General features: G+C 35.1%; 1 protein-coding gene across 4 annotated transcripts in view; it reads left to right on the top strand.

The window, feature by feature from the left end:
• Window positions 1-255: 255 nt before the first annotated feature.
• Window positions 256-27,009, top strand: part of MYSM1 (Myb like, SWIRM and MPN domains 1) — a 41,280-nt gene continuing 14,526 nt past the window's right edge. For 3 of the 4 annotated variants that reach the window (XM_073234003.1, XM_073234002.1, XM_073234004.1), the window contains exons 1-12: window positions 256-379; window positions 3,538-3,613; window positions 5,131-5,201; window positions 7,081-7,158; window positions 7,250-7,273; window positions 8,362-8,440; window positions 11,200-11,298; window positions 13,606-14,375; window positions 18,166-18,296; window positions 19,566-19,669; window positions 20,869-20,946; window positions 26,387-26,475. In XM_073234003.1, the coding sequence (XP_073090104.1) occupies window positions 297-379; window positions 3,538-3,613; window positions 5,131-5,201; window positions 7,081-7,158; window positions 7,250-7,273; window positions 8,362-8,440; window positions 11,200-11,298; window positions 13,606-14,375; window positions 18,166-18,296; window positions 19,566-19,669; window positions 20,869-20,946; window positions 26,387-26,475 (1,682 nt within the window). In that variant the 5' untranslated portion in view covers window positions 256-296. The remainder of the gene's footprint in view (window positions 380-3,537; window positions 3,614-5,130; window positions 5,202-7,080; window positions 7,159-7,249; window positions 7,274-8,361; window positions 8,441-11,199; window positions 11,299-13,605; window positions 14,376-18,165; window positions 18,297-19,565; window positions 19,670-20,868; window positions 20,947-26,386; window positions 26,476-27,009) is intronic. The other variant, XM_073234005.1, reaches the window with a different exon arrangement.

Here is a 27,009-nt window from a genome sequence, read left to right as displayed (position 1 = left end):
TCCAGACAGACATTTACTATTACACCCAGTTTATAAATTAAGGCTCTAAAGAATTTGTCCAAGAACATAACCTCTTCAAAGTCCAAGCCTGACCACTTCCCAAGCTTGGACCACTTGCCAAGTTCTTCACGCTTCAGTAAAAGTCAGAAAGACCAAGCCCCGGGCACGACGGTAGCGTTTCTCTAGAAGTCCCACCTCCGCGACTTCCAGAGATGCCGGAAGACGCTTCAACTCCGCCCCGTGACGCATTGCCCCGCCCCTTGGCGTCCACCTCTCGCGGGATCTCTCGAGGACGCATGGGGTCAGGTCCCAACATGGCTGCCGAGGAGGTGGAAGTGGATGTGGAAGGGGACGTGGTGCCAGCGGCAGCACAGCCAGGGTAAGGTGTAGAGACCGGGCCTCGCAGCGGGGATGGGGAGCGCGGATGCGAGAGTACTCTGGACAGGCCGAGGGTCCAGCAAGGGACAGGGGAGCGACAGACCATCCCCTGGGCCAGTGTCGCCTGGCGGCCCGGAAGGCGCCTCACCCATCCCGCCTGCCGGCTGGTCCTGAGCCCAGCGGGCGGGTACCTAGGGCTAGCGCCGGTGACTCTCAGCTTTTACTCGGATACTGTGAGGGCACCTACTCTGGCACGGTGTACTCTCTTCTACAGTAAGATTCCTTCCCCCGTTGCCTTCACACCATATTGTTGCCAGAATCCGCCCCCTTGCCCTCGTCTGACAAATAGAACAAGGGCGGCCCGTGGACAGATCCTGAGATCAGGAATCCTTGTTCCATCGCTTGCGAGCCGTGTGACCTTCGGCGTGTTGTTTCATCCCTAGTGGCCACAGGTTTCCTTATCCACGTAGCGGTAAATGTGACAGACTACAGAGGCGACTTTACTTAAAGGAAAGAGGCAGGACTTTAGAGTTGGACAGCCCTGGGTTCTCCTTCCGCATTGGTTGGCCGTGCCAGTTACTGGCAGTGTGACCTTGGGCCAGACATTTAACTTGTCTGAACTTCGACATCTTGTGTATAAACTGACAATCATGATGCATATCTCGTATGGTTATTATGAAGGATCAAATGAAATAATTATGGGATGTGCTTTATCATACAGTAGGTGCCCTGTAAATGTTCGTTACCATCCCGCTACCCTCAGTGATGGAATTATGAGGACCCAGTGAAGGATCGCAATTTATTTAATAGGGACTTCTGCAGAGCAGGCCAGTGTGGTTTTAACAGCAACCTCCAGCTTGAGGGAGCTAGCTAGCCCTTTGACTCCTTGCTTTCCAAGTAAGAAATTGATACCCACCATTTTTTTAAATGTGCTTCTGGAGTTATTTTTTGAAGGCCTAGACTGCTCAGGAATCAGAAGATCTCCGTTTTGTCACCAACCCAAATCTCTCTCCTGAACTTCAGATCCATTTTATCCAATCCTGTGGATGTGCTCTTGGATGTTTGTTCACAGGCACCTCAGTCTCAGCTTATAAATTCCAACCCCACCCCCACCCCAAATCTACCTTTATAAGTTCCCTAGTTCAATAAATGGCACCATCTAACCAGTAACCCAAGGCAGAGTCTTAGATTAATCTCTTTTCCTTACCTCTTTCCTTTTACCCCTTCTGTCCTATCAGTATTAATGGTCTGTTTATTCTTAATATCCTCTTAAACGTATTCACTTCTTCCTGTGCACATTGCTTGTTCCCTAGGTCTAAGTTCCTGTCACCTCTCTCTAGTATTTATGTAATCATTCCTTCTTAACTGTTTCTTGTCCCTTTGACCCCTTTCTGTTTCCTGAAATTAGAGCGGTCTTTCTTCCATCCATATCTGATCATGTAATAATTTCTTCAGTCCCCAGTTGGCTTTGTGATAAAATCCTCATTCCTTAACTCCTAGAGACCTGTGCAGTCCATGCCTCACCTATCTTATTCATTCAGTCATTCAACAAATACTGAATGAGCAGCTTTTATCTGCCAAACACTGGGTATGTAGCACTTGTCAAAACTTAAGTCCTTGCTTTCATATAATTAGCATTCTTATTGAATAAGACGTATTAAAACATATATAAGCCAGATGGAGGTAAGTGGAAAAAGATAAAAGAGAAAAGGTGGATGGCTTGTCAGCTTTAGGTCATGTACTCACCCAGGAAAACTATGAGGTCTGAAACTACTGAACCTCAGAGGTCAGTGTGAATATAGTGGAAGAACTGGATTAGAAAATGGGAGAAGCATCAGAATTGGCAACAAATTGAATGTACATTGTGAAGAAATATGGGCAGGCTCAGATTTCTGGCTTGGGCAAGAAGGGGACTGGAGGTGCCACTAACTAAGATAGGGAACAGTGGAAGAGGAGCAGATTTGAGAGGCAAGGTGGGCTAAGATTTGAACATGTTGATTTGTGGTGCTTATGAAAATTCAGGTAGATGTCCAGCTGCATACACCAAGAGGTGTAGAAGTTGTTCATCCTTATTGGGGAATACTATTTGAAAAGATTCTTGCAGTAAACTTGAAATGACACTAGTTCCACCTCCTGCACTCTTGGCAAACCTAGTTAGTTAAGCAAAGGTGTCTTTTTGCCAGTACGTCTCAAAATCCTTTATTTAGCATTCCTGATAGCCTACACCAAGCCAGCATTGACACTTTAGTTCAAACCTTTTTACCATCATTGCTTTTAGTTCATCAAAAATAGTCTATTAATTCCACAATTTATTGTAACTAGTGCCAATTGAAGATTCAAAAGTGTAAACCTGTAGTTCCTTGCAGTCTAAGAGGTATAAAATTCTAACCACTAGACTAGATCTGGGAGAAGTCAACAACTTAATTGGGAAACTCAGTAACTTAAAGACATACCAAAGCAAATATTTAATTATAGCATAAATTGGGCTTCCCAAAACTTGACTGTTCAACCGCATATGAAGTGAACAGTTTGACTTTGAGAGTTCTCATTAGTTCAATAAAGGGAGTGAGAGAACTAACATTTAATCTCCCAGAGACATAGAAAAGCCCTCATGTAACCCATTAGTTTTTTTAATTATATGAATTGTAATGAAAACATCACACTATCTTTTCACTGTACTGAACTCTTGAGTATTTTCTATTGTGGTTCTTCCATCTATTCTTGTTTTTTTCCATTTTGAGGGTGGTACAGTTGATGGCTTTATGCTTTAGATAAAACTAAAAGAATTAATTAATGAAGATGAATTCCTGTATACACATGGACACTCATCAAAAGAAATTGAAAGTGTTGGTTCATGACCACAGAGCATGTTGAGGTTGCTCCCTTGGGGTATTTTTTTTCCTCATAAAATTGTTTATTCATGGGAAACAAGAGAACAGATATGATACTTAGTAACTGAGATGGGGAGGCTTAAAGCCTCTGTGTACTTCACAGGCCAAAGAGGTGGGGCACACATTTATGCAATATTAAATCTGTTAGTTAAGGGGAAAAGGGAACTAAATATTTGTTTAACATCTACATCCTTCAGTCACTGTGCTATCTAAATTATATCCATTAACTGGTGTATCATTTTTATACCCATTTTCTTAATTATTACAGAAGTGATGAAAATACAGCATCTGCTTTACAAGATCATTATCTTGATTCATCGTGGAGAACTGAGAATGGTCTTATTGTAAGTATTTTATGAAAATACAAGGTGCGTTAAGCTATTACGCATTGCCCAGAGTACCTCTTTTATTTTTCTCTCTTGGTGCTAGTTCTCAGCAGTCAGAGGTAACACTGAAACATTTTTCTTACATCAAAAATAGAAGAAATTTATTCTCACTTATTTTGACTTTGAAATGGCTTTCTGGGAAACAGCTTTGGAGCCAACTAGATTTAGGTATAAATCCTTGTACTTACCAGATTTTTGAACCTCAGTTTCTCATCTAAGAAATGGGGGTCATTTCAGGGTTCCTTTCTTCATTTAGCAGTTATATTAGTACCCACCATGTGTCAGACACAAAGCCAGGTTTACAGGATGCAACTATAATCAAGATAAACATAGTCCAGCTCTCAAAGAACTTAGGTGATAAACAGGTAGACAAAGTAATTATAGGTCATGAAGATCATGAGCAAGATGCTGAATGAGAGTAATAAGGTGGTGAACCTACTTTAGTGGAAGTTGTCAGTGAGGGAAACCAAGGAGGCAACATTTAAATTGAAAAGTAATAAAAAGAGAGGAGTTGATGTGTGAAGAGTTGAGGAAAAACATTCTAGGCAGAAGGAATAGCAGCACAAAGGCTCTTGTGAAGGCCAGTGTCTAGAATAGAGTGGGAAAGGGGACAGTGACAGCTGTAAGTTGGAGAGGCAAATAAGAGCTGAATCATACTTATAAAGGGAGAGTGGAATCAGAGAGACCAGCTAAGAAACATTTGTAGTAATCTGAGCAGAATCTGGTAGTGGCTTGGCCTGAGGTTGTTGCAGAAGTGAATAGATGTGAATTACATTTTTGAGCTAGAACTGCTTGGTTGGTAGATTGGATAATGGGGATTGAGGGAAAAGGAAAGAACACAGGATGGTTTCAAGCTGGAATAACTTGGTGACTAGTAGTGCCATTTTTTTAAGTTGGGAAGGCAGGCAGTAAAGCAGGTGAAGATATGTGATGTGAGTTCTATTTTGAATATGTTAAGTTTGAGAAGCCTACTAGATAACCACTTGGAAATTTTGAGTGGGAAGTTGGATATAGCAAACTAGACAGAGCTTGAAAAAGGGACCTAAGCTGATAATTTTTAAGCTTTGAGAGTTGAAAATGACTGATCATTTAAGAAGTTGTGATGTAAGGAAAAATAGAAAATTGTGAGTTTGGGGAATAAGTGAAGTATTTAGCAAAATGCCCAATACCCAGTAATTCCTCACACGTGATAGCTATTATTACTTTATCATGCATAGGAGCCTGAGCCTTGGAATCCCACAGACTTGTGCACCAAGTCTCAATTCTTACACTTGAAATGCTGGCAGTGCTGTGGATGCCTCTGTGAAGTAATAAAGCCTATCTAATAGCATCTTGGGAAGCAAAGATATTTCTGTATGATCAGTAAATGGTAGCTGTATTATTTGTAATCATTGATTCATTATGTATTTTCATTCAACAAAACAAGATAATTTCAAAAGGTGGTAAATAAAAATATATTCTTCTCTTTTTTATAGCCTTGGACTCTGGATAGTACCATCAGTGAAGAGAACAGAGCTGTTATTGAGAAAATGTTGTTGGAAGAAGAGTATCCTTAATGATTATGAGGAAAGGAAATATTTCAGGGTTAAAAGTCTGTAAATGCAAAACTGAGAAATGAGACCACTGTTAATTACTAGATGGGTTTTATTTGGCCCAGTCTGCTATTATATATGTTACCTACATATGCTGAAAGCAGCATTTTATCCTCCTGTTTTGTTTACTGCTAAGTCTGATCTCTAACAGTATTTTTTGAGTTGTCACCCAGCTCTTTATACTATCTGAATATTGAGTAGAACTTATAGAATGTTCTAAGTCAACTAGAACCTATAGTCCAAGTCCTAGTCTCCATTTTCATTTACATAAGCTTGAAGAAACCCAGAGATGTTAATTTATCTAAGGACACAGAATTAGAATATGTAAGACTGCTAACTTCTTATTCTGCCAATTTACAGGTGTTATGTGGCAGAAATCTAAATAAAAAGCACAGAACAAATACTACAGGATGAAAATATTTCTCTCAGAAGTTGCTTATCTTTATCCATGGTTCAGCCACTATCTACTTACCTTGTTTCTTTCATCTATTTGTTATGTCAGCAACTTAACTTCTTTGGAACTTAGTTGTCTTACATGTATTAATGAAAGGATTGAACAAAATGATTTCTGATTTCTGATTTATAAATATTAATACTAGTCTGATAAGTAGTGGGGTTTTTTTTTTAACTCTTTAATTTGTATTTAATGGATTGCTGCCTCCTTTTTAAAGCAAAATTCCTCTGTTCCTTTTATTCCCAGTTGCTTTATTGATTTCAAAGTATTTGTGTACCTTTAATTATTATAGGTTAATCCCTTTTAGGCTTTCTTATTTCTAACTATCCCCAAACATTGTTATTATAGCCAGATCATTACTTTTAAATAGAAAAATATTGTGAGTCATGTATCATTTAAAATTTCTAGTAGCCACATTTAAAATAGGTGAAATTAATTTTGGCAGTATATTTTATTCAATCTACTGTATTTAAAATACTGTCATCTCAACATTAACTGATATAAAAACATGAAGATAGTTTACATTCTTTGTTTAATACTCTGAAATCCAGTGTTTATTTTATACTTACTGTACCATATCTCAGTTCATGCTAGCCACATTTTAAGTACTCAATAGCTACCCGTATGGCTATTAGCTAATATATTAAACAATGCAGTTCTAGATTAATGAATCCTTAAGTAGTCACTAGTTCAATTCCTATTTTGGAAACAGAAATAAGGAGAGTAAGAGCCTTTGTGAGTTCTTAGAGGATAAGGGTAATGTTTTCTTTTGTCTTTGTCCTTGCTTCTAGTACCTAGCATAGTGCCTGACATATATAATACACAGTCAATATTGGTTAAATGAAGAACATATCAGACTAATCTAAGAGTATTGCAGTAGGCCAGTTTTAAGAAGGTTGAGAGGGAGGCTTCCTCCTATATACAACCAAAGTGTTTATCACTTTTATTAGGGTAGAGAACAACCCTGAGCTCTTCTCTGTTACCTTTAGAATATAAAATAAATATTCCTAAATTGCCCTAGACAACCTATCAAATTCATTTGTTACATTCTCCATATATTTTAGGAAAAAAGATTTAAATAAAACATTGAGGATATTTCTTAGCCACTTTTAATAAAGAAGATAAGAGAAACTAGCATTTATGTAACACACCTTTTGTGCAGGCACTGTTCATGTGATTTCACATGTAATACTTAATCCATATAATGACAAATTTATTTTATAATTTTTGTAGACCTGGATAGAATTTTGAGAGGCATTGGTTTAGCCAGGATTCAAGTATGACTTTCATAAGTATATGAGTGCCCTCCTTATTTATGTAAGTCATATAAAAATTATATGACTTTATTATGTTTCAAAGTTTCTTTAATAATTACACAGATACTATTTATCTAAAAAATCACTTCCAGAAAAATTCTGGCTTGATCAAAAGGAAGATGATAAGAAATACATGAAAAGGTAAAATCAATTTGTAATACTTTTAAAAGTTTGAATTCTACTTTTAAAAACTTCTTCACAAGCTTCCTTATTTTTTTTTCATGTGGTGCAGTCTGCAGAAAACAGCAAAAATCATGTATGTACTTATTTTATATTTTAAAACCTTTTGATTACTTAAAAATCTTGGAAGAATTAAACAAGAAATTGTAGTGGGCTTATGAAAAAGCCCTCTAGGCCTTTGGTTATACAAAAATATAAAACCAAAATTTCTTGTACAGGTGTTGAAATGCTACAAAATGATTTTATGATGTTATTTATTTGCCAGAATTTCTTTTATGGCCCTACATAGGCAGTTCCATTAGATGAAGGAAAAGATAGTTTCCCTTTCCAGAGATTTGTGGGAAAATTTTTAAGAGCTGCTACCTAATATATTAGGAATTGATTTGATTTCTGTTGTCCTGTCAGTTGATTTTCAGTCATTTCAGACAAATTTAGTTTGCATTTGTGGCTTTCAAAAATTATCTAGAGAAATTAAATATTAACTGTTGTTAAATATCCTTTCCCTGTAATTGAAGAAAATTTGATGTTACTGAGTGTTTATAAATTCGCATGTTTATGGTCTACTAAAGGGTAGACTTATGCCAAGAGTTTAAGCACTAGGCAAACTTTGGCTTTTGTATTTCACTCAATAAACAACAAAAAGTGGAAAGATTAATGGTTTGCTTCAGTTAAGGAGTTACATCACTATTTTATTAATTTCTTAAGGTACTACATTTCAGAAGGAATAAATTTAATGCCATAGATTTTAACTTTTCTGGCTTGGTATTTACATAGATTTTCATGGAAGAATCAGAGTTATTTCTGAAGCCAATTTAAACTCTTAGGTGCTTTTCAGGATTTGGAAGTATGTTAATGTCTGCTTCTTTGTATCCAATCTGAGAAAGCCTATTTGTTTTTATCTTATTGACTTCCTTTGATGTCTTTTAGTATCTTCACTCAGACCCAAGGATTAGGTCTTTTGGGGCTCCTATCATCCTGAGCTAGAGAAGTATACAAGACAGGGTAAATCTGTCCACCCAGGTAGAGGCTATAGTCTTTCTTCTTCTTTAATTCTTATACTCAAAGTATTGAATTTGGCCAATGGCTATCTCTAACCTTTAGCTGCATAAATATGGAATGTTCCATTTCAGAAATTTTTTTTGCAATTCCTTTTTTTCCCTTCAGGGTACACTGTCCTACAAAACCAGCCAGTTACTCAGTAAAGTGGACGATAGAAGAAAAAGAGCTGTTTGAACAAGGGCTGGTAAATAGAGCAATTTTTAATTTATAGTAAAATAATTCTAGAAGCAAATATTGGTAGAATTATAAGGTTAAATTAATTTGTAGAGACCGGAAGTTTCTTTTTCTTCTTAGTGATCACAATCTATAGTTTTTCTGTATTATAGTGATGATGTTTGTAGTGTAGTACAAGAGAATTCCTCCTCTGACCTCATATCTAAGTTACTAAAATATTAAAATAGATTTACATCAATATAGCAGATAGTTTTCATCTTTTTTTTAGTGTTAATAAAACCCATCATATTGAGCTATATATATATACATAACACCAACTACCTGGATTAAAAGATAAAATTATTTAGTTATCTGATGTTTTCTCTTGAGAAAAATAAAAATTTGTATATATGGAACTCTCTTGGTGATCAGCTGAGTTTTTTTAATTCAGATATTTGACATTGTACACACAGTCTAAAATATTTTAGTAGATGTAACTTGAAGACCAGAAATGTTTCTTTTGAATGAATGTTCCGCTGAGATTTATTTAAATGTCTGCAAGTTGCATGATGGAAAAAATATGTACACTAGTTTTTCATTCTTAAAATACTCCTATTAATATGAAGAAACAATGAAATATTTGGGAATATTTTTTTAAGAGTAGATTGTTATCTTTTCCTCTAAGGTACATGTTACCCAGTATTACTGTTACTGATTAATTTTGAAATTATATATATTTATATATCACATATATAGAATATGGAATATATATGTAGGATTTATTAATGCAAATTAAAATATCATTGTTACCATTTCAGCAGATAATGGGAAATAAAATGTGTTGGTATTTGTATAGTCATTCACCATGACATCTGTGTATTTTGTGATTTTTTTTTTTAATATATAAATACATAAACTATCTTAAGGGTCTTTTTATCTCTTCTGAGGTTTTTCGCCTGTGCTGTTGGTGCTTTCTATATTGGTATTTCATTGTTTTGCATAATTATATAATCTAACTTTAATTAACCAATCATTTATTTGAGTTTGCTGTTAATTTTGGTGTTTTGCCCCTTAACAAAGACCACACACACACACAAATAGGTTGTGAATTTTTAGTTTAATATTGTTGATATTGGTGGTAGAGAGGCTACATGGTTCAAAATTCAAAAGATACCTCAAGTTCTTGGGTATTAAGTCTCTTTCGCCTATATCAGCCTTTAGTTCTCTTTGCTGGGGACAACCATTTTAATCTGGTCTATGTTTATTCTTCCAGAGATATTCTCTCTATATATAAACAAATGTGTATTTATTTTATGCATGTGTAGATATTTCATCTATTTGAACATATCTTAAACTTAGAATGTTTTCCCACAAAAATACATGGAACTGTTGGTTGTATTCCTGGCCTTTTTAACCTTTTGATATAGTTTGCTTATTGACTGAGTTCTCTTAGGTTTGAGAGAAGGGAATTTTATGTGGTACTCAATAATGAAGGAAGATTTTTTTCTTCCCTTTTTTGTGCATAAAGCTTTCCTGTTGCTCTATTTTAAAATTGGTGAATGTTTTCTTTGCTCTTCTTGTTAGTGTGCTCCCCACCCCCTAGACCAATTTTCATACTCCTCAGACCCCTACAATCCCAACTGGTCACACTTGCTCCAGATCTTCCGTTTCCAGAGTACTCCATGCTATGAGGTTATCCATTTGTCTTCATCCCATAATAACGATAACTCACACCTCAGTAAATTGATCTCAGCTGAGTGTTAACAATCTTAAATAATTCTTACTAAAAATCTTCCCAGAAGTACTTTCAGTTTTAAGAAATTATCCATATGTCGTATTTTCTAATGAATACCAAAAGTAAGTTTATAAATTAAAGTTCACCGCTCGAGTCAGATTTTTTAAGATGATTTGCCGAGTCATGACTGCCTGGCCTATATAAATCTGGCCCTGGTATCAGCCTCCTGAGTTGTGGCTTTTTTTGTTTGGTTGGTTGTTTTTCATAATTTAACAACTAAAAAGTTAGGATTATTGAGCTACTTTGGGAAGTAGGGAGTATCTTTTGTTGGAGAAATTATAAAGGAGATTTATGAATCAAATGATAGGCTTTTGATACCTAAAAATCTCTTTTAACTTTAGGCTAATTATATTGCATTCCTTTCTATACTTCAAAACACACTAGAGCTCCCCCACATGCTCAGGGTTTTCCCACCACAGCTCTCGTGTTAGTAGGTGGGCCGCCTTTGATAGAGGAATGTAGTGAAGCATTGGTTGCAGGTTGCTTCACTCTGATTTATAAGACAGTTTACTGTGATACTTGTGTAAAGTAAATGTATCTGCAGTGGACAGGTAATGGATATTGTAACAGGTGGAATCTAGGTAAAAACTAATGTTTTGAATTTAGTATCAGAACATACTCAGTTGGATCTATGAATGGAAAATGTAACCTGCCTGTCTTTCAGGCAGTTGTTTCTTAGATTTGGAGCATTGTAATTCGTAATATGAACACATACTGTTAAGAATATATAAAAGTGATGGATCTTCTTTTAGATAGTTATAAAAAGAAAACTAATTTCTAAATCATTTTGGTCAGTTTTCAAAAGTCCAGATTCCAAAAGAAGAATGTAGGCTTTCATTTTTAGACTCTTAACTATGTATGTGGCTTCATTGTATGCTTTAGAAAATAAAGATTGGTTGGTATTTCAGGTTTTTTGTTTGTTTTGATGTTGCAGTTGCTTTCAATATTAATGAGTAAATTAAGCAAAAGCAATTTCTTTCCCATTTTGATAACAGGCTAAATTTGGCCGAAGGTGGACCAAAATTGCAAAGCTAATTGGAAGTCGTACTGTTTTACAAGTGAAGAGTTATGCCAGACAATACTTTAAAAATAAGGTAAACAGAATGTAAATATTCAAACTAATAATGATAATATTTAAAATAAAGTTAGTAAGCAAAAATATTTCTTAAATTCAGGCATTAGTCTTAATGCTCAGAGTTTGTTTTTTTTAAATTTCGGTATCATTAATATACAATTACATGAGCAACATTATAGTTACTAGACTCCCCCCATCATCAAGTCCCCACCACATACCCCCATTACAGTCACTGTCCATCAGCATAGTAAGATGCTATAGAATCACTACTTGTCTTCTCTGTGTTGTATAGCCCTCCCCGTGCCCCCCACTACATTATGTCTGGTAATGGTAATGCCCCTTTTTTCCCCCTTGTCCCTCCCTTCCCACCCATCCTCACCAGTCCCTTTCCCTTTGTAACTGTTAGTCCATTCTTGGGTTCTGTGAGTCTTCTGCTGTTTTGTTCCTTCAGTTTTTTTCTTTGTTCTTATACTCCACATATGAGTGAAATCGTTTAATACCTATCTTTTTCCACCAATGCTCAGAGTTTTTATAGTGAAGTATTTAAAAACCCATAAAGTATTATTTAGCTTCAGAAATCTCAAAGCATATCTTTAGTTTTTTGAGTATCACTATTAAATAGGTATTATGTCATTCCACTTAATTTCATACAATTAAATAGACAAAGTATTAATTGCTTAAAAACATCCTATGAAGCAAGTAGTATTCCATAGAGAAAACCTTAGAGGTCATTGTTTCCTGGAAAATATCTTTTCTTTTTAAATATTTGCATTAAATCTTTAAAGAATGATTAGGATCAGGAGCCATAAATGCTAACAGGATTCAAAAGTCTGTTTAATAGCAATGAAACTTCTATAGTTGCTACAAAGAATTGTCTGAAAACTCTAATAATTGCAGTGTTCAGAAAGGTATAGTTATGGTCTGGTTCCTTCATCTTTCAAGTAATCTGTGCTATATTCAACCATGTAGTTATTGATATTTAGAAATTTTTAATATGTTCTGCTTGAGTTCTAGGAACATAATTATATAGAATTTGGAAGTGTCAAGTGCAGTTTGGTGTTTTAATATAAATAATGGGTTTTACGTTGTGTACAAGATTTATTTAACTTAGTGTCATTTGGGCAAAGGAAGTAAGAGGGTAGATTCATATCATCTCCTCCCCCTTTTAACCATGCAAAAGTATTTTCAAGGCAGCTTGCTAAAGTTTAGGTATTACAGGACAGAATAGAGTTTAACTTGATTAGTACTACTACCATGCTTCTCAGACTATATAACATGTGGTACATCTTAGAGTGTCAATTTTACTCAAAGACTTTGAGGGAAAGGGTACATTTTAATATTGAAAGAAATACTAATATATTATTATTAAGTAAAATGTGAAATTTTATTTGAATTTTTATGATAAAAATGGGAGACTTAAAATAGATAGCAAGGTTGTTAAAAGATATTTCAGGCTGTATCTCCAAATCTCCTTTTCCCTCCAACTGTCCTTTTGTTCTCCTCTACAAAGTAAACCAGTTAATCTCAAATACCTGGTCCTGGGATTCAGTTTTGATAAGGATCTGCAAATAATCTTTTTTGGTAGCTATTATCTCTCGGGTATGTCAGTCATGTGCAAGATTTTTCAGAAACTCTGTATGTAAAGAGTTTATTTCAAATCATATATACTCACTGACATTCATTTTATTTTCCTTATTTCATGACCAGATATTTATGTCTATAATAGCAGATATGGAAGATAATTTGATGCCTTAAATTATAAGCTTTATAATATTGGAGCTACATTTAATGAACCTGCAAAAAAGTTGTTTCTATTTTCTGTGTACTTAAATGAAGAATGATTTTAACTTAGTAAAGATACGTGAAATAGGTTCCTTTAAATAAAGGCTTGTTTAACATAAAAAATGATCAGTGGAGGTATAGGTATCAAATATTCTGAAAAATAAGCCTTTAAAAATATTTAATATCTTAGAGAATACCTCAGTATTATAGTTGTTGGTGGTTCATTTTCTATGGTTTATCTGAGCCACATCCCTATTTTAACTTAGCACTGAAAAATAAGTAATGTTCCATATAGGTCATGATTGTTTGATTGATAAAATCACCAGACCCTGAGTGAGTCAGATAATTTGTGGAAGTTTGAAATGATAGTCTTTTACATTTCAAATGCAGTTGTGAACTCTTTAAAGAAATTCACAATAAAAGTATAATATGCCATTGACATGCACTCAGTTTAGTAACACAGTATTTATCCAATTTTTTTGTGCCACAGGTTAAATTTTAAGATGTTAATATGGGGATTCTATGTTGATTTTTTTTTAATAAGGTAAAAGTAAATGGTCCAGAGAAGGAAACACCAAATCAGAAGAACAGTGATCTTCAGGTTAAAAATGAAGATGAAGGCACGAAAACATGGATGCCATCAGGTTTGAGGGGCCGTGCCGATCCCAACTTGAATGCTGTAAAAATTGAGAAGTTATCTGATGATGAAGAGGTAGACATCACAGATGAGGCAGATGAATTGACTTCTCAAGCTCCCCAAAAGAATCTTAGTAGTGATCTCTTACTAGATATCCCTAATACTAAAAGTCCTGAAACTCATAAAGGAGAATTTATTCTTTCTGACAGCCAGGAAGACCCCATTTCTAAATCTTCCAAGGAATATCATCAGAATATGAAGCAAAATGAGATGGAAACACTTTCAAGCTCAGGAATTATGTTTTGGACTGAAAAACAGAGCACCAGTGACAAAAAATCAGTTGAATTAAATGATTGGAAATGTAATAAACTGATGAAAAACTGTGATAAGCATGATGGAAATGGACTAATAGATGATGCTTGGCAGTTGCCTTCTCCAAGGCCTTGTGAAGTTCAGAAAGATTTGAGTGATAATGAAATGCCTTTTCATTCCCCTTGCCAAATAGAAGAGGAGAACCAGGAGGAAGAAGAGCTTAAGGCACCAGAACAAGAAGTAGAAATAGATAGAAATATCATTCAAGAAGAAGAAAAACAAGCAATTCCTGAGTTTTTTGAGGGACGCCAAGCTAAAACACCAGAACGCTATTTGAAAATTAGGAATTACATTTTGGATCAATGGTAAGGAAGAATTATATTTTAGATGCTGTTTTTAAAATGTATGATACTCTAGAGTATTTTAACTAGGCCTTTGTGGAACTTAATATTTTACTTTGCTAATGATCCAGAGAGCTTTAGCATATTAATATATTTCAATAGGCAAGACTTAAAATTCCTCATAGTGAAATTTTCTTGAAAGCCTTGGTAAATATTGTTATCTATAGGTATCTTAACCCATCTGCCTGTTCATTAAGAATGTTTGGTCCCAGGATAGATGATTGCCTTAAGAAGCAGTTTCTTAGGACAATGTTGAGGAAAATACAGAAATCACTTTGCACTCGAAGAGAGGGAGAACATCTTTCCTGGCTAATCATGTACTCTGAAGTGCAAAGAAAACTTTGGTGACAGAAGAAGAGTGTCATAAACTGTGGCTAGATTGCAGGAACCATTCTCCCAAATAGCTGCCTTAAATGCTTTCCACTTTGTGCTTGTGGCATTATATGTTAATAATTTCTTCATCCAGCTTCATCAGCGTACAGGAATTTTCTGATACATGAAATTTACCATCTAAATTTTCAGTACCTTTTATTTGAATTTTTAAGTGACAAATGGGCAAGTAACCAACAAGATAATTAGCCTAAGTGCTCTGAAAGTAATTTGAATTTTTTGTAATAGGTTAAGACATCGTCAAACATTGATAATTGTTGTTAATTGCTTCAGGAACTACTGAGCTGTCTAGGGCCATCTTTACAGAAGGCTTCTGCTGTAACCTAGGGAGATTACCAAAGCAAAACAAATAACCAGGCTCATCAAATCAATAACCTTCATCTTATCCATACAGTATTAAGTAATTTAGCTTTTACAGATAGCCCTATTCTAAAAAAAATTTTTTTGTTCTTGTTCTTGACTTGCAGGTGTCTTGTTGATGGTTGAGATTACTAAAAGTAAAACTGGGGAAGGGTACTGTCAAAGGAAAGAATATATGTAAAGAACAGCTGACATTTGCATAGTGCTTTACAGTTTACTGAAAGCTTTTTCTGTATCATCTGAATCTTCATTACAGTCCTGTAAAATAGGCAGATTGTAGAATCTCTATTTGGTAGGACAATTCCAAAGTCATGAGAGGTTTAGGGACCTGCCTATGATTATACAACTAGCTACTGACAGAAGACACACTTCGGTGCCAGTCTCAACTCTATACATCATTCTATCTATTATTCTACATTGCCTAATTCATGCTATTACAAAAGGCAGATAAGATCTGTATTGATATCTAATGATATTTTTGGAAATTAGAAGATGAATGGCCAACATTGAAGGACTTCAAATAATTGATTCAAAATCCATATGAATCATCAATGAATATTCAGTGGTATTTTATTCAAATTTTATTTAGTACTTTGAATTTGGATTCTAAGTGAGGCAAAATGATTTATATATATATGGATGGATGGATGGATGGATGGATGGATGGATAGATAGTATGGCAGTAGTTTCCTGATGTCATTTGCATTAGTTCATGAAACCAGTTGAATGTTTGAATATGGTGATTTAGCAAAACAGTGCAAGCAAAAAGAAATGTTCTGAACAGTAACTCAAATCTGTTCTATTCATAAATAGAAAAGAGAGGTTGGGGACTGAAGGTGGCCTTTTAAAAAATAGAAGAGCTAAATTTTTAAAAATAAAAAGAGGCATACTAGGTTTGTAGCTAAAATAATTATCTTTCTGTAAAATCATTGACTCCCTGTTTAAGGGAATTTATTTATTAAAATAGTACCTGGTACCATTATGGAATGCCTACCAAATGCCATGCATTGTTAAATCATCTTCAGTCCTCTTGACAACCTCTTCCTCCAGGTGTTTCTCCAGATAGAAAAACAAGGTTCAGAAAAGAAATGGAACTTTTCCTTTTGTTCCAGGAGACATTAAGTGAAGGTGATTCCAGAGTCTGTAGTCTTGACTCAGTATTTTCACACTCCCAATTCAGGTAGACCCAGACTTTCCACTCTGCCTTGGAAGCTTTTACCCTAAACTCTCAGTTCTTGGTGAATCTTGCTCCCTTGTCTCATTCAGGTCTGCTCGAGGGAAATGAGAGGCCTCTGACTACCCATGTGTTTCCTCCCTCTCATGCTCTTACCCTGTATTTTATTTATCTTCATGTGGCTTATTACCACTAAAGATACATTTTTATTTGTGTATTGTCTTCTCCCTCACCATCCTGCAATGATAATGCAGGCTCCACAGGTCAGATTTTTGTTTTGTTCATTGTTATATCCCTAGTGCTTAGAATACAGAAGACAGTTGTTTAAGGGAAAAGATGGAGTGAATGAGTTATGAACAGGTATTTTTAGATGCCTTACCATTTGTTCACCACTGAACTAGTACTAAGCTCTGTTTAAAGCCTCTTGAGTTGGGTAATCTTTAGATAGTAGTTTTTAGAGTCCTAACAGTTGTGGTAGCCAGTTACACCATGCTCATTCCTGCTTTCTTACCTTCATTTGTGCATTTTGTTTCCTTTTCTTTCAAGACACACAGAAATCTCGACTTCTCAGTGAAACTTCTGGCCCTTCCACATCACATAATAACTTTTTTTTAGCCCTCTAAAGTTCTATGGAATTTATTATTTAAATTTGGCTTCTGTTTATAGAAACCTTTCCTAAACACCCTACCTAGAGTAGTCTGTGCCTCTTTGTCTTTCTGTAGCACTTTATCCTTCTTACTTTTTCTACCTAGCACTTTTTTCTACTTGACAGTATAATATGTATTATTCATTAATTTATTGACTGATTGCCTCTCCTCTTAGAATGTAAGATCACGAAGGTCAAGAACTTTATATTCAGCTTGCATTCTTAGTGCCTAGAACAAATGTCTGCTGCATAGAACACCAAATAACATATTTGTAAACTAAAATCAAGGTTAAATAATAAATACTCATATGATACATCTGAATAGTTGGTTTATAATGTCTGTGAGGATCCTGTCACTTCAAGTTCAGTAATCCCTCTGACGTTGTGTCCACAGCTCTGAAAAAAGAGTAATAAAATCTCTCTTAGAGCTGTGAGGATTAAGGTTGTATAATTTTTAGTACAGCTTCTGGCCTAAGCACTCAGTAATTGTTTGCTACTATCAAGTTCTCTGTTAATCTTAAACATCATGTTGTACCATCTAGCATGGTACATTATATTCAGTAAATACTTGTTTTATTATGTAAAGTTATTTTTTTCATAGTCTGGGTGTTTCTTGATTCCTTTGGAATTCCCTGTAATACCTGTATCTTTTTTCCACTGAAAGTAAGCTCTTAATATTTATTGGCATCATGATTAAAAACTAATATAAAAATTTTGAACATTTATAAGGTAGCTTATAATTAAAAGATATTTTCCAGCAAAGAAAAAAATAGATGAACCTAGTAACTTATTAAAAATTGGGGAAAAAAATTGGAAGAGTCTAATACTAAAATATTATCAAAGTACTCTTTCTATTCAAAGATTCAGGCTTGCTTTTGGGTCTGTAGATAAATAAGCTTCTAATTTCAAAGTCCTGCAGTAACTACAATCTTTGGAATTTAATATTGAGGAAGAAGTAATACTTGTTAAAATCATACTATACTTGTAAATTATTGTATCAGTTAAAGATATTTTATTTCAGAAAAAAATATACTTGGATATTATGTATTAACATTGTATTTCTACATTTACATATTGAGAGAGGGTAAATTTTTAAGATATTTCAAATATTACAGGTTTTCCCCGGAAATCTTTTTTCATGTTTTTATTTACCCGAAATAATTGTGCTTCCTTCTCTTAATTAGGGAAATATGCAAACCGAAATACTTAAATAAGACCTCAGTACGTCCTGGCCTGAAGAACTGTGGGGATGTTAATTGTATTGGACGGATTCATACATACCTGGAGTTGATAGGAGCAATCAATTTTGGATGTGGTAAAAATAAAAACCCAACATTTTTTTACTCAACATTTTGTATCCTTACAGCACCCATTAATTTCTTTCATGGTTAGAATTCAAGTGGGTTTAGCACAGAATTCATAAGGATGCTATAACATTATTATATAAATATATTACTGAGATGTTGTACAATAGATTTCTATTGATTATATTTCCTTTTAACCTATAATGAATATTGGGGGTGTGATTTTAAAGGAAAACTATCCAGTCCAGGTACTAGAAATAATTTAAGAAAGCAGTGACTTATGAAAAGTCTAATACTAGCCCATTTAATTTCCAAATACTTTATTAATGCTAGAAATTCTACCTAGCAATGTTTAAATTCTTACCCTTAAGATTCAGCTTTTTGGAATTGCTATCCAAAATATTTTAGCCTCTATTTTTTAATTCTTGAAGTTAGTGAGTTTTATAGTATTTTAAAATTCAATTTAAAACAAGAGATCCAAATTTCCTAAAAGGCAGAGTTACCTGTGATCTTGTTGGCCTTACTAGTAAAAGAAAAATTCTATAGCAATGTTAAAATTAAAGAAATAATTTATGAGCCTCTACATTTCGATGTGATATAAGTGCAAAAATATCTTTCATGGAAGAATGTTTCTTTCACCCTAAGTTTTCCTAAATTTAAAGTTGATGAATGTGCATATTATTAACTATGCCCTTTTATTGAATTACATGACACAAACATTTTGAAGAAAGTTAATCATAAGGTAATTAGAAATCTTATAGCCAATTGTTTGAGAAGAGTATGTTCTGTATTCTGTGTCTATGAAAAGACAACTAACCCAAAAAGTTCCTGTCAGAGATTATTTTACTTTTTTTAGAGGTAGAATTTATAGTTTGTCCTTCATTTCATTGTCTTTGTTTACCCAAATCATTGTATATTGTGACTGGCTTTTCAGGTAAACTAAGGTGTCAAAACTTCCTCAGCCACTCAAAGAAAAATGAAATCATATTTTCTGTATTAGGCTTAAAGGTTAGTAAAATGGGCTTAGCATTCATTTAATAAGACTTTAAACAAACTACCCATTTCCTTAATATCCCATTCTATTGAGATTCCATATACTAATAGCACTACTTATTAGAGAACTACCAAGTAGCACAGCAAATGTAGGGATTGTGGATAAGCAGCTCAGGTCTAAAAAACTTAAAAATTGTTACAATTTAGTCAATGTAGATGTGTCTTCCTGTTTAGCAAATCAGTTTCATAAAATAATAGATTGTTTTGTTTTTCCTGAATTCTGTTAGAACAGGCTGTATATAACCGGCCACAACCAATTGACAAAGTACGAGTCAGAGAAAGAAAAGATACAGTAGATGCATACCAACTTGCCCAGCGTCTGCAGTCTATGGTAAGCAGTCACCTCGCACTAAATGATATCTCCCAATTGCTCCTTACCCTGTTAAGTAAGGTATGCCCACTTCTCTTCAACTGTTTAATAATAGCCATTTGGTGGAAGAACATGTTTTATATTCTATCTTAGCCATTCACTTTTCTGATTTCCATTCAGTTTCATGTTGATTTATAAGGAAAAAACAAACTCAAAATTCACTGGCAGACTTTACACAGAAGCATAATGTTTTGCTAAAGTGAACTTAGACTGTTTGGTTTTGATTCCTCAATCTAATGTATCTTTAAAACTGTAAGTTAAGCTCTTTTTTCTCTTTCAGTTATTTTTTTGTTTGCTTTAAATTCGTACCCTTAAGATTCAGCTTTTTGGAATAGCTATCCAAAATATTTTATCCCTTATTGTTTAATTCTTGAAAGTTAGTGAGTTTTACAGCATTTTAAAATTCAATTAAAAACAAGGGATCCAAATTTCCTAAAATGTAGAGTTACATGTGATCTCATTGGCTATATTAATAAAATAGATTAAATTGGTAGTAGGTGAGGTAAATGAAAACAAGTATAGATGATAGAGTGGGTATTTTTCTCAGAGTATTTAGGCCGTAAACCATTTCTACACAGATTTATTTAAAAAGGATCTTTTTAAATATAGTTGTTGAAGATGATGCTACTCATACACTGGCTTCTAGCTCCTGGTCCATTTTAAAGTCTTCACTATTGAGGTTTATAAAACTGGGTATTAATAATCCAGTCAACCAACTTAATAATTTTTTATTATTTGTATTAACTAAGCAGTATTTTCCTAAGACTGATGTGTTACTATTTTGCTTCTAGTTTTCAGTATTTATACCTTTTGCTATGTGTTCTTGCAAATTTTCTACCACAAGTGGTTGAAAGGGATCTTGTTTTCTTCGTGGTTCTTTTGGTCTTAATAGTATGTTTTGTCTCAGTGTTTTATTACCCAAATGGTGAAGGGAAATTAAAATGAAGAAAATTATCAGATTTATTTCTGAACAGAGTGCTAACTATTGAGCATAAACTAATAAAATTTAGTCAAGCATTGCTGATTAGGGATTACAGTATTTTAAATGAGAAACTAGTTGATTTTTAGAAAATTGTCATTTTGGTTTTGTGTGTTAATGTGCTGTGATGTCACCAAGTTAATCTTGTGTGTACCTTTGCTTTATTTTAATCTCATCACAGCGTACAAGGAGGCGTAGGGTCCGAGACCCATGGGGAAATTGGTGTGATGCAAAAGACTTAGAAGGACAGACATTTGAGGTAATTTGGACCTTTACAAATGGCTCATCAGTGAAAGCTGTTTTGTCAGTATATGTTTGTATATCTTGATGTCACATATATTACACATTTTATTTTATAAGTATACATATATAGGCCACTTTTTCTTTTTAATTTGTCTAGAAGTCACCAATAAACAAAAGAGTAGAAGGCATTGGTGATGCAGTTAACCAAGAGTTTAAGTCATACTCCAGACTTGTATTATTTATCTCTGTATTCTGGTCTTTGGCTCAAAAATATCTGCCAGAGTGCTGAGAAATTGGTGTGCCCAATTCATATCAGTAAACATTTATTGAATCATGTTCTGATACACCAACTAAAATATTATCCCAAGCATTAGACATAAGTTGAATTAGAAATACTAAAGTACTATTACTACTAAGAAAAATTATGGTCTTAGAAAATAGATGTTGAATGTGTGTGTATATACCTCCCTCCAAAGATTAATGTGATAATTAAGTGAAAAAATGAAATAAAGTATTTGACAGTCCCATACATACTCAGTAAGTCTGGCATGTACCATTTACTCAGTAAATGCTAGTTCTGTTTCTTCTCTCCCCATTCCCTGTCCCCAGCTAACCACCTGAGCACTAATCTAGGCACACCAATTTGTAACACATGGTTCCTGCCTAGAAGGAACTTACATTTCTGATAGGAGAGATAAGTTCCATAAGATTATGGTAAGTTCCATAAGATTGATCCTAAGAAATATAAGGTCCTCCCAAAGGATGTCATCAGGGAAGTTTTAACACAAGATGTGTTGTTTCATCTGTGATATGAAGAGTGAGCAGGAGAATCTCAAAATGATTCTCGTGGATGAGGGCCTTCCAGCCCAAGGGAGTGACATAAGCAAGGGTATATAGACATAGGAAAATCCTGGACATATTTTGGGTAAGATCCATAGTTCATTTGGGCTACTGTGTAACAATGTTAGTAGAAATGGAATGAAAGATTTATTTTATACTTACATAGTACTGTGTGTCAGACACTATTATCAGTACTTTATAAAATTAACTCATTTAATCTTCACAATAACACCATGCCATTATTATATTACTACTATTGGTCTCATTTTAAAGATAAGGAAACTGAAGCATAGAAAGCTTCAGTAACTTGGCCACCATCACCCAGCTAGCAAGTCACAGAGCCAGGCAGAGTTCTGTCTCCAGAATCTGCACTCTTTATCATTACTCTGTGATTTCTCTAGGTTGGAAAAGGAAACTCAGCACAGTAGGACTTGTGACTAAATACGAGGAAAGACTCAGGTGATTCTGAGGTTTTCAAACATGGGTGACTGATACCATTCAGTAAAATGGGCAAGTCAAGAGAAATAGTAGATTTTAAGTTTGGTATGGCTACAGATTTTGGAACAATTTTTTTATATATTAGCCAACATTTGTTTGTTTGTAGAAAGACAGAGACACATCTACATCAACTTAGTCTTCTTCTTACATGCCCTTAATATGATTTTAAAGGAGTATTTTTTTTTTCTGTTTTAATAAACATTTTTTTTTTTTGAGAGGGCATCTCTCATATTTATTGATCAAATGGTTGTTAACAACAATAAAATTCTGTATAGGGGACTTAACGCACAATCATTAATCAACCCCAAGCCTAATTCTCAACAGTGGCCAATCTTCTGAAGCATAACGAACAAGTTCTTACATGGTGAACAGTGCAAGTGCAGTCATATTACAGAAACTTTCAGGGTTTTTTTTTTTTTTTTTTTTTGAGAGGGCATCTCTCATATTTATTGATCAAATGGTAGTTAACAACAATAAAATTCTGTATAGGAGGGTCAATGCTCAATGCACAATCATTAATCCATCTCAAGCCTAATTCTCGTCAGTCTCCAATCTTCTGAAGCATAATGAACAAGTTCTTACATGGTGAACGAATTCTTACATAGTGAATAAGTTCTTACATGGTGAACAGTACAAGGGCATTCATCACAGAAACTTTCGGTTTTGATCACACATTATAAACTATAAACAATCAGGTCAAATATGAATATTCATTTGATTTTTATACTTGATTTATATGTGGATCCCACATTTCTCCCTTTATTATTATTATTATTTTTGTTTTTAATAAAATGCTGAAGTGGTAGGTAGATGCAAGATAAAGTTAGAAAACATAGTTTAGTGTTGTAAGAGAGCAATTGTAGATGATCAGGTGTGTGCCTGTAGACTATGTGCTAATCCGAGCTAGACAAGGGCAATAAAACATACACGGATGCAGAAGCTTTCTCTCAAAACAGGGCGGGGTGAGGTTCTAAGCTTCACCACTTGTTCCCCAATTTCTCACCTGATGGCCCCCCTGCGACTGTGCCTGTCTTAGGTTGTTCCTCCCTTCAGGAATCTTACCCGTCTCTGGCTAACCAGTCATCTTCCGGGGCCATACAGGGAAATGTAAAGTTGGTAAGTGAGAGAGAAGCCATATTGTTTGAAAAGGTTGGCTTTTCACTTCTTTGCAGATTTATGCCCTGTGGCTTCTATGCCCAGCACTTGTCTCGAGGTATCTTTACCACCTGGAGGAATTATGATACTCGGTAAATTCGATATGAGGCACGAATTCTATTTAAGGGTTGTAATTAGGAAGGAAGAAGAAAAGCTATAGAGGTAGCATATGGAAGAAAACATGGGAGGATTGATTATTTCTTTGACATATCTTCTTGTAGAGTACCTTAAGCGTGTATAGGTTTTAAACTACTAACTAACTTGCGCACGCATATTAACATAATAAGAATACGGTGACATAAACAAAGCAAATCTATAATTACCATCCATCTCCAGTGAAGCCAAGAAAACCATTTAGGCACCCTATGCATTTGTGAAAATTTGTCTATGATATGATGGATATTGTCCAACTGTACTTGAACAGTCTGAGAGAAATCAGACAAATTAAAGCAACCTATTTCTGGGATCTGTTCACATCCCGTATGTTCTTTTAACTGTAGATAGTCTATAGTCGTAAGATTTTGGAGCGCTACAACTTGCACCCCTCCCAACTCCTGATTGAGTTCCAGCAGTACAGATCTGGTCAAATTCGTTGTCTCACTGTATGCACATGCCAGCCTAGACATCTCCCTCCTCATTCCAATGGCAAGTCCAGGAAATGGTGGGGTGGATGCAGCCACAACCGCAGCATCCCCCGGATCCCTGTGGAGGCTTTTTGATGATCATCCCCCGGCACGAGTCCTCCAGAGAGTGCTGATGCCGGAAGCTCCTCCTCATATCGTATCTTAGTTCTCTGGGTAGCCAAGCTAGGCCTTGATCTTCTGCATAGAAACAAACAGACCCTTTGCCCACACTTGCACATGCCCTCTATACCACTGTGTAGAGCTCATTGGAGGTCAGCACACAGGAGCTGCCTTTTTTTTTTTTTTATTAAGAGAAAGGCATATTATCAGAAAAGAGTACCTCCATAGCTGATCATCTGACACCCTTTAAGTGATCAACATTAAGGATATTTAAAGCATGTGTTAATATTTGATTTACCAATAGTTTTATCCTATCAAGGAGTAATCCCCCTTTTCTTTCTTTCTTTTTTTTTTTTAATCTTTAATCTACACTTACATGAAGAATACTATGTTTACTATGCTCTCCCCTCTATCAGATCCCCCCTAAAAACTACATTACGGTTACTGTCCATCAGCATAGCAAAATTGTAGAATCACTACTTGTCCTCTCTGTGTTGTATAGCCCGCCCTCCCCTTTCTCCCTCCCCCCCATGCATGCTAATCTTACTATCCCCCTTCTTCTCCCCCCCCCCTTATCCCTCCCTGCCCACCCATCCTCCCCAGTTCCTTTCCCTTTGGTACCTGTTAGTCCATTTTTGGGTTCTGTAATTCCGCTGCTGTTTTGTTCCTTCAGTTTTTCCTTTGTTCTTATACTCCTCAGATGAGTGAAATCATTTGGTATTTCTCTTTCACTGCTTGGCTTATTTCACTGAGCATAATACTCTCCAGCTCCATCCATGTTGCTGCAAATGGTAGCATTTTTCCGCTTCTTATGGCTGAGTAGTATTCCATTGTGTATATGTACCACATCTTCTTTATCCATTCATCTACCGATGGACATTTAGGTTGCTTCCAATTCTTGGCTATTGTAAATAGTGCTGCAGTAAACATAGGGGTGCATCTGTCTTTCTCAAACTTGATTGCTGCGTTCTTAGGGTAAATTCCTAGGAGTGGAATTCCTGGGTCAAATGGTAGGTCTGTTTTGAGCATTTTGATGAACCTCCATACTGCTTTCCACAATGGTTGAACTAATTTACATTCCCACCAGCAGTGTAGGAGGGTTCCCCTTTCTCCACAGCCTCGCCAACATTTGTTGTTGTTTGTCTTTTGGATGGCAGCTATCCTTACTGGTGTAAGGTGATACCTCATTGTAGTTTTAATTTGCATTTCTCTGATAATTAGCGATGTGGAGCATCTTTTCATGTGTCTGTTGGCCATCTGAATTTCTTCTTTGGAGAACTGTCTGTTCAGTTCCTCTGCCCATTTTTTAATTGGATTATTTGTTTTTTGTTTGTTGAGGTGGGTGAGCTCTTTATATATTTTGGATGTCAAGCCTTTATCGGATCTGTCATTTACAAATATATTTTCCCATACTGTAGGGTACCATTTTGTTCTGTTGATGGTGTCTTTTGCTGTACAGAAGCTTTTCAGCTTAATATAGTCCCACTTGTTCATTTTTGCTGTTGTTTTCCTTGCCCGGGGAGATATGTTCAAGAAGAGGTCACTCATGTTTATGTCTAAGAGGTTTTTGCCTATGTTTTTTTCTAAGAGTTTTATGGTTTCATGACTTACATTCAGGTCTTTGATCTATTTTGAATTTACTTTTGTGTATGGGGTTAGACAATGGTCCAGTTTCATTCTCCAACATGTAGCTGTCCAGTTTTGCCAGCACCATCTGTTGAAGAGACTGTTATTTCGCCATTGTATGTCCATGGCTCCTTTATCAAATATTAATTGACCATATATGTTTGGGCTAATGTCTGGAGTCTCTAATCTGTTCCACTGGTCTGTGGCTCTGTTCTTGTGCCAGTACCAAATTGTCTTGATTACTGTGGCTTTGTAGTAGAGCTTGAAGTTGGGGAGTGAGATCCCCCCCACTTTATTCTTCTTTTTCAGGATTGCTTTGGCTATTTGGGGTCTTTGGTGTTTCCATATGAATTTTTGAACTATTTGTTCCAGTTAATTGAAGAATGTTGCTGGTAATTTGATAGGGATTGCATCAAATCTGTATATTGCTTTGGGCAGGATGGCCATTTTGACGATATTAATTTTTCTAGCCACGAGAATGGGATGAGTTTCCATTTGTTAGTGTCCCCTTTAATTTTAAAGGAGTATTTTTTTAATTAATTCTGTCTCTTAATGGCTGATGGACTCTGACCCACCGCTGTTTTATGTTTTTAGCATTTCTCTGCTGAGGAGTTGGCAAGAAGAAGAGAAGAGGAAAAGGGCAAATCTGTTAAGTCTTCAAAAGTGCCAAGACCAACAAAAAGGTATAGTGTTACTTAAGTGCTTTTTTTATTTTTTTAACTTAACACAAATGTTTAGAAAATGTATGCAAAAGGTATCTTGTGTAGCAACATTATATTGGCATTAAATTTAAAAATACTGCTAAAATTTTGAAATGTTTCATTTCATTGATTACCAGTTTGGGATACCTTGAGGAAAAGTTTTTCTCAGAAATTTTTTTTTTTTGGATTTTTTTTTAAATTTGTCAGTGTCCCTTTTAAAATAAGATATCCAGGAATGCCACTAGGTCATTTTCAGTGGAAAGAACTCTGATACTTAAACAGTTGTATGTCCCTGAATACGTTACTTGAAGCTTTTATGAGCCTTGGGTCCTCATTTATAAAAATAACTATAGCTACCACTGTTAGCTATGTTTTAAGCACTTTACACATAGAAGCTTACGTAATCCTCACAACAACCCTATGCAGTAGTTAATAATGCCATTCCCATTTTATACATGAGGAAGCCGAGAGGCACAAAGAGGTTGAATAACCTGCCTGTGCTTGGTAGTGGGGGAG

Source organism: Manis javanica, chromosome 4 (assembly GCF_040802235.1).
Source record: "Manis javanica isolate MJ-LG chromosome 4, MJ_LKY, whole genome shotgun sequence".
NCBI classification, from domain to species: Eukaryota; Metazoa; Chordata; class Mammalia; order Pholidota; family Manidae; genus Manis; species Manis javanica.
The sequence above is the reverse complement of the archived record's forward strand: the minus strand, read 5'-3'. Positions and strand labels throughout refer to the sequence as shown.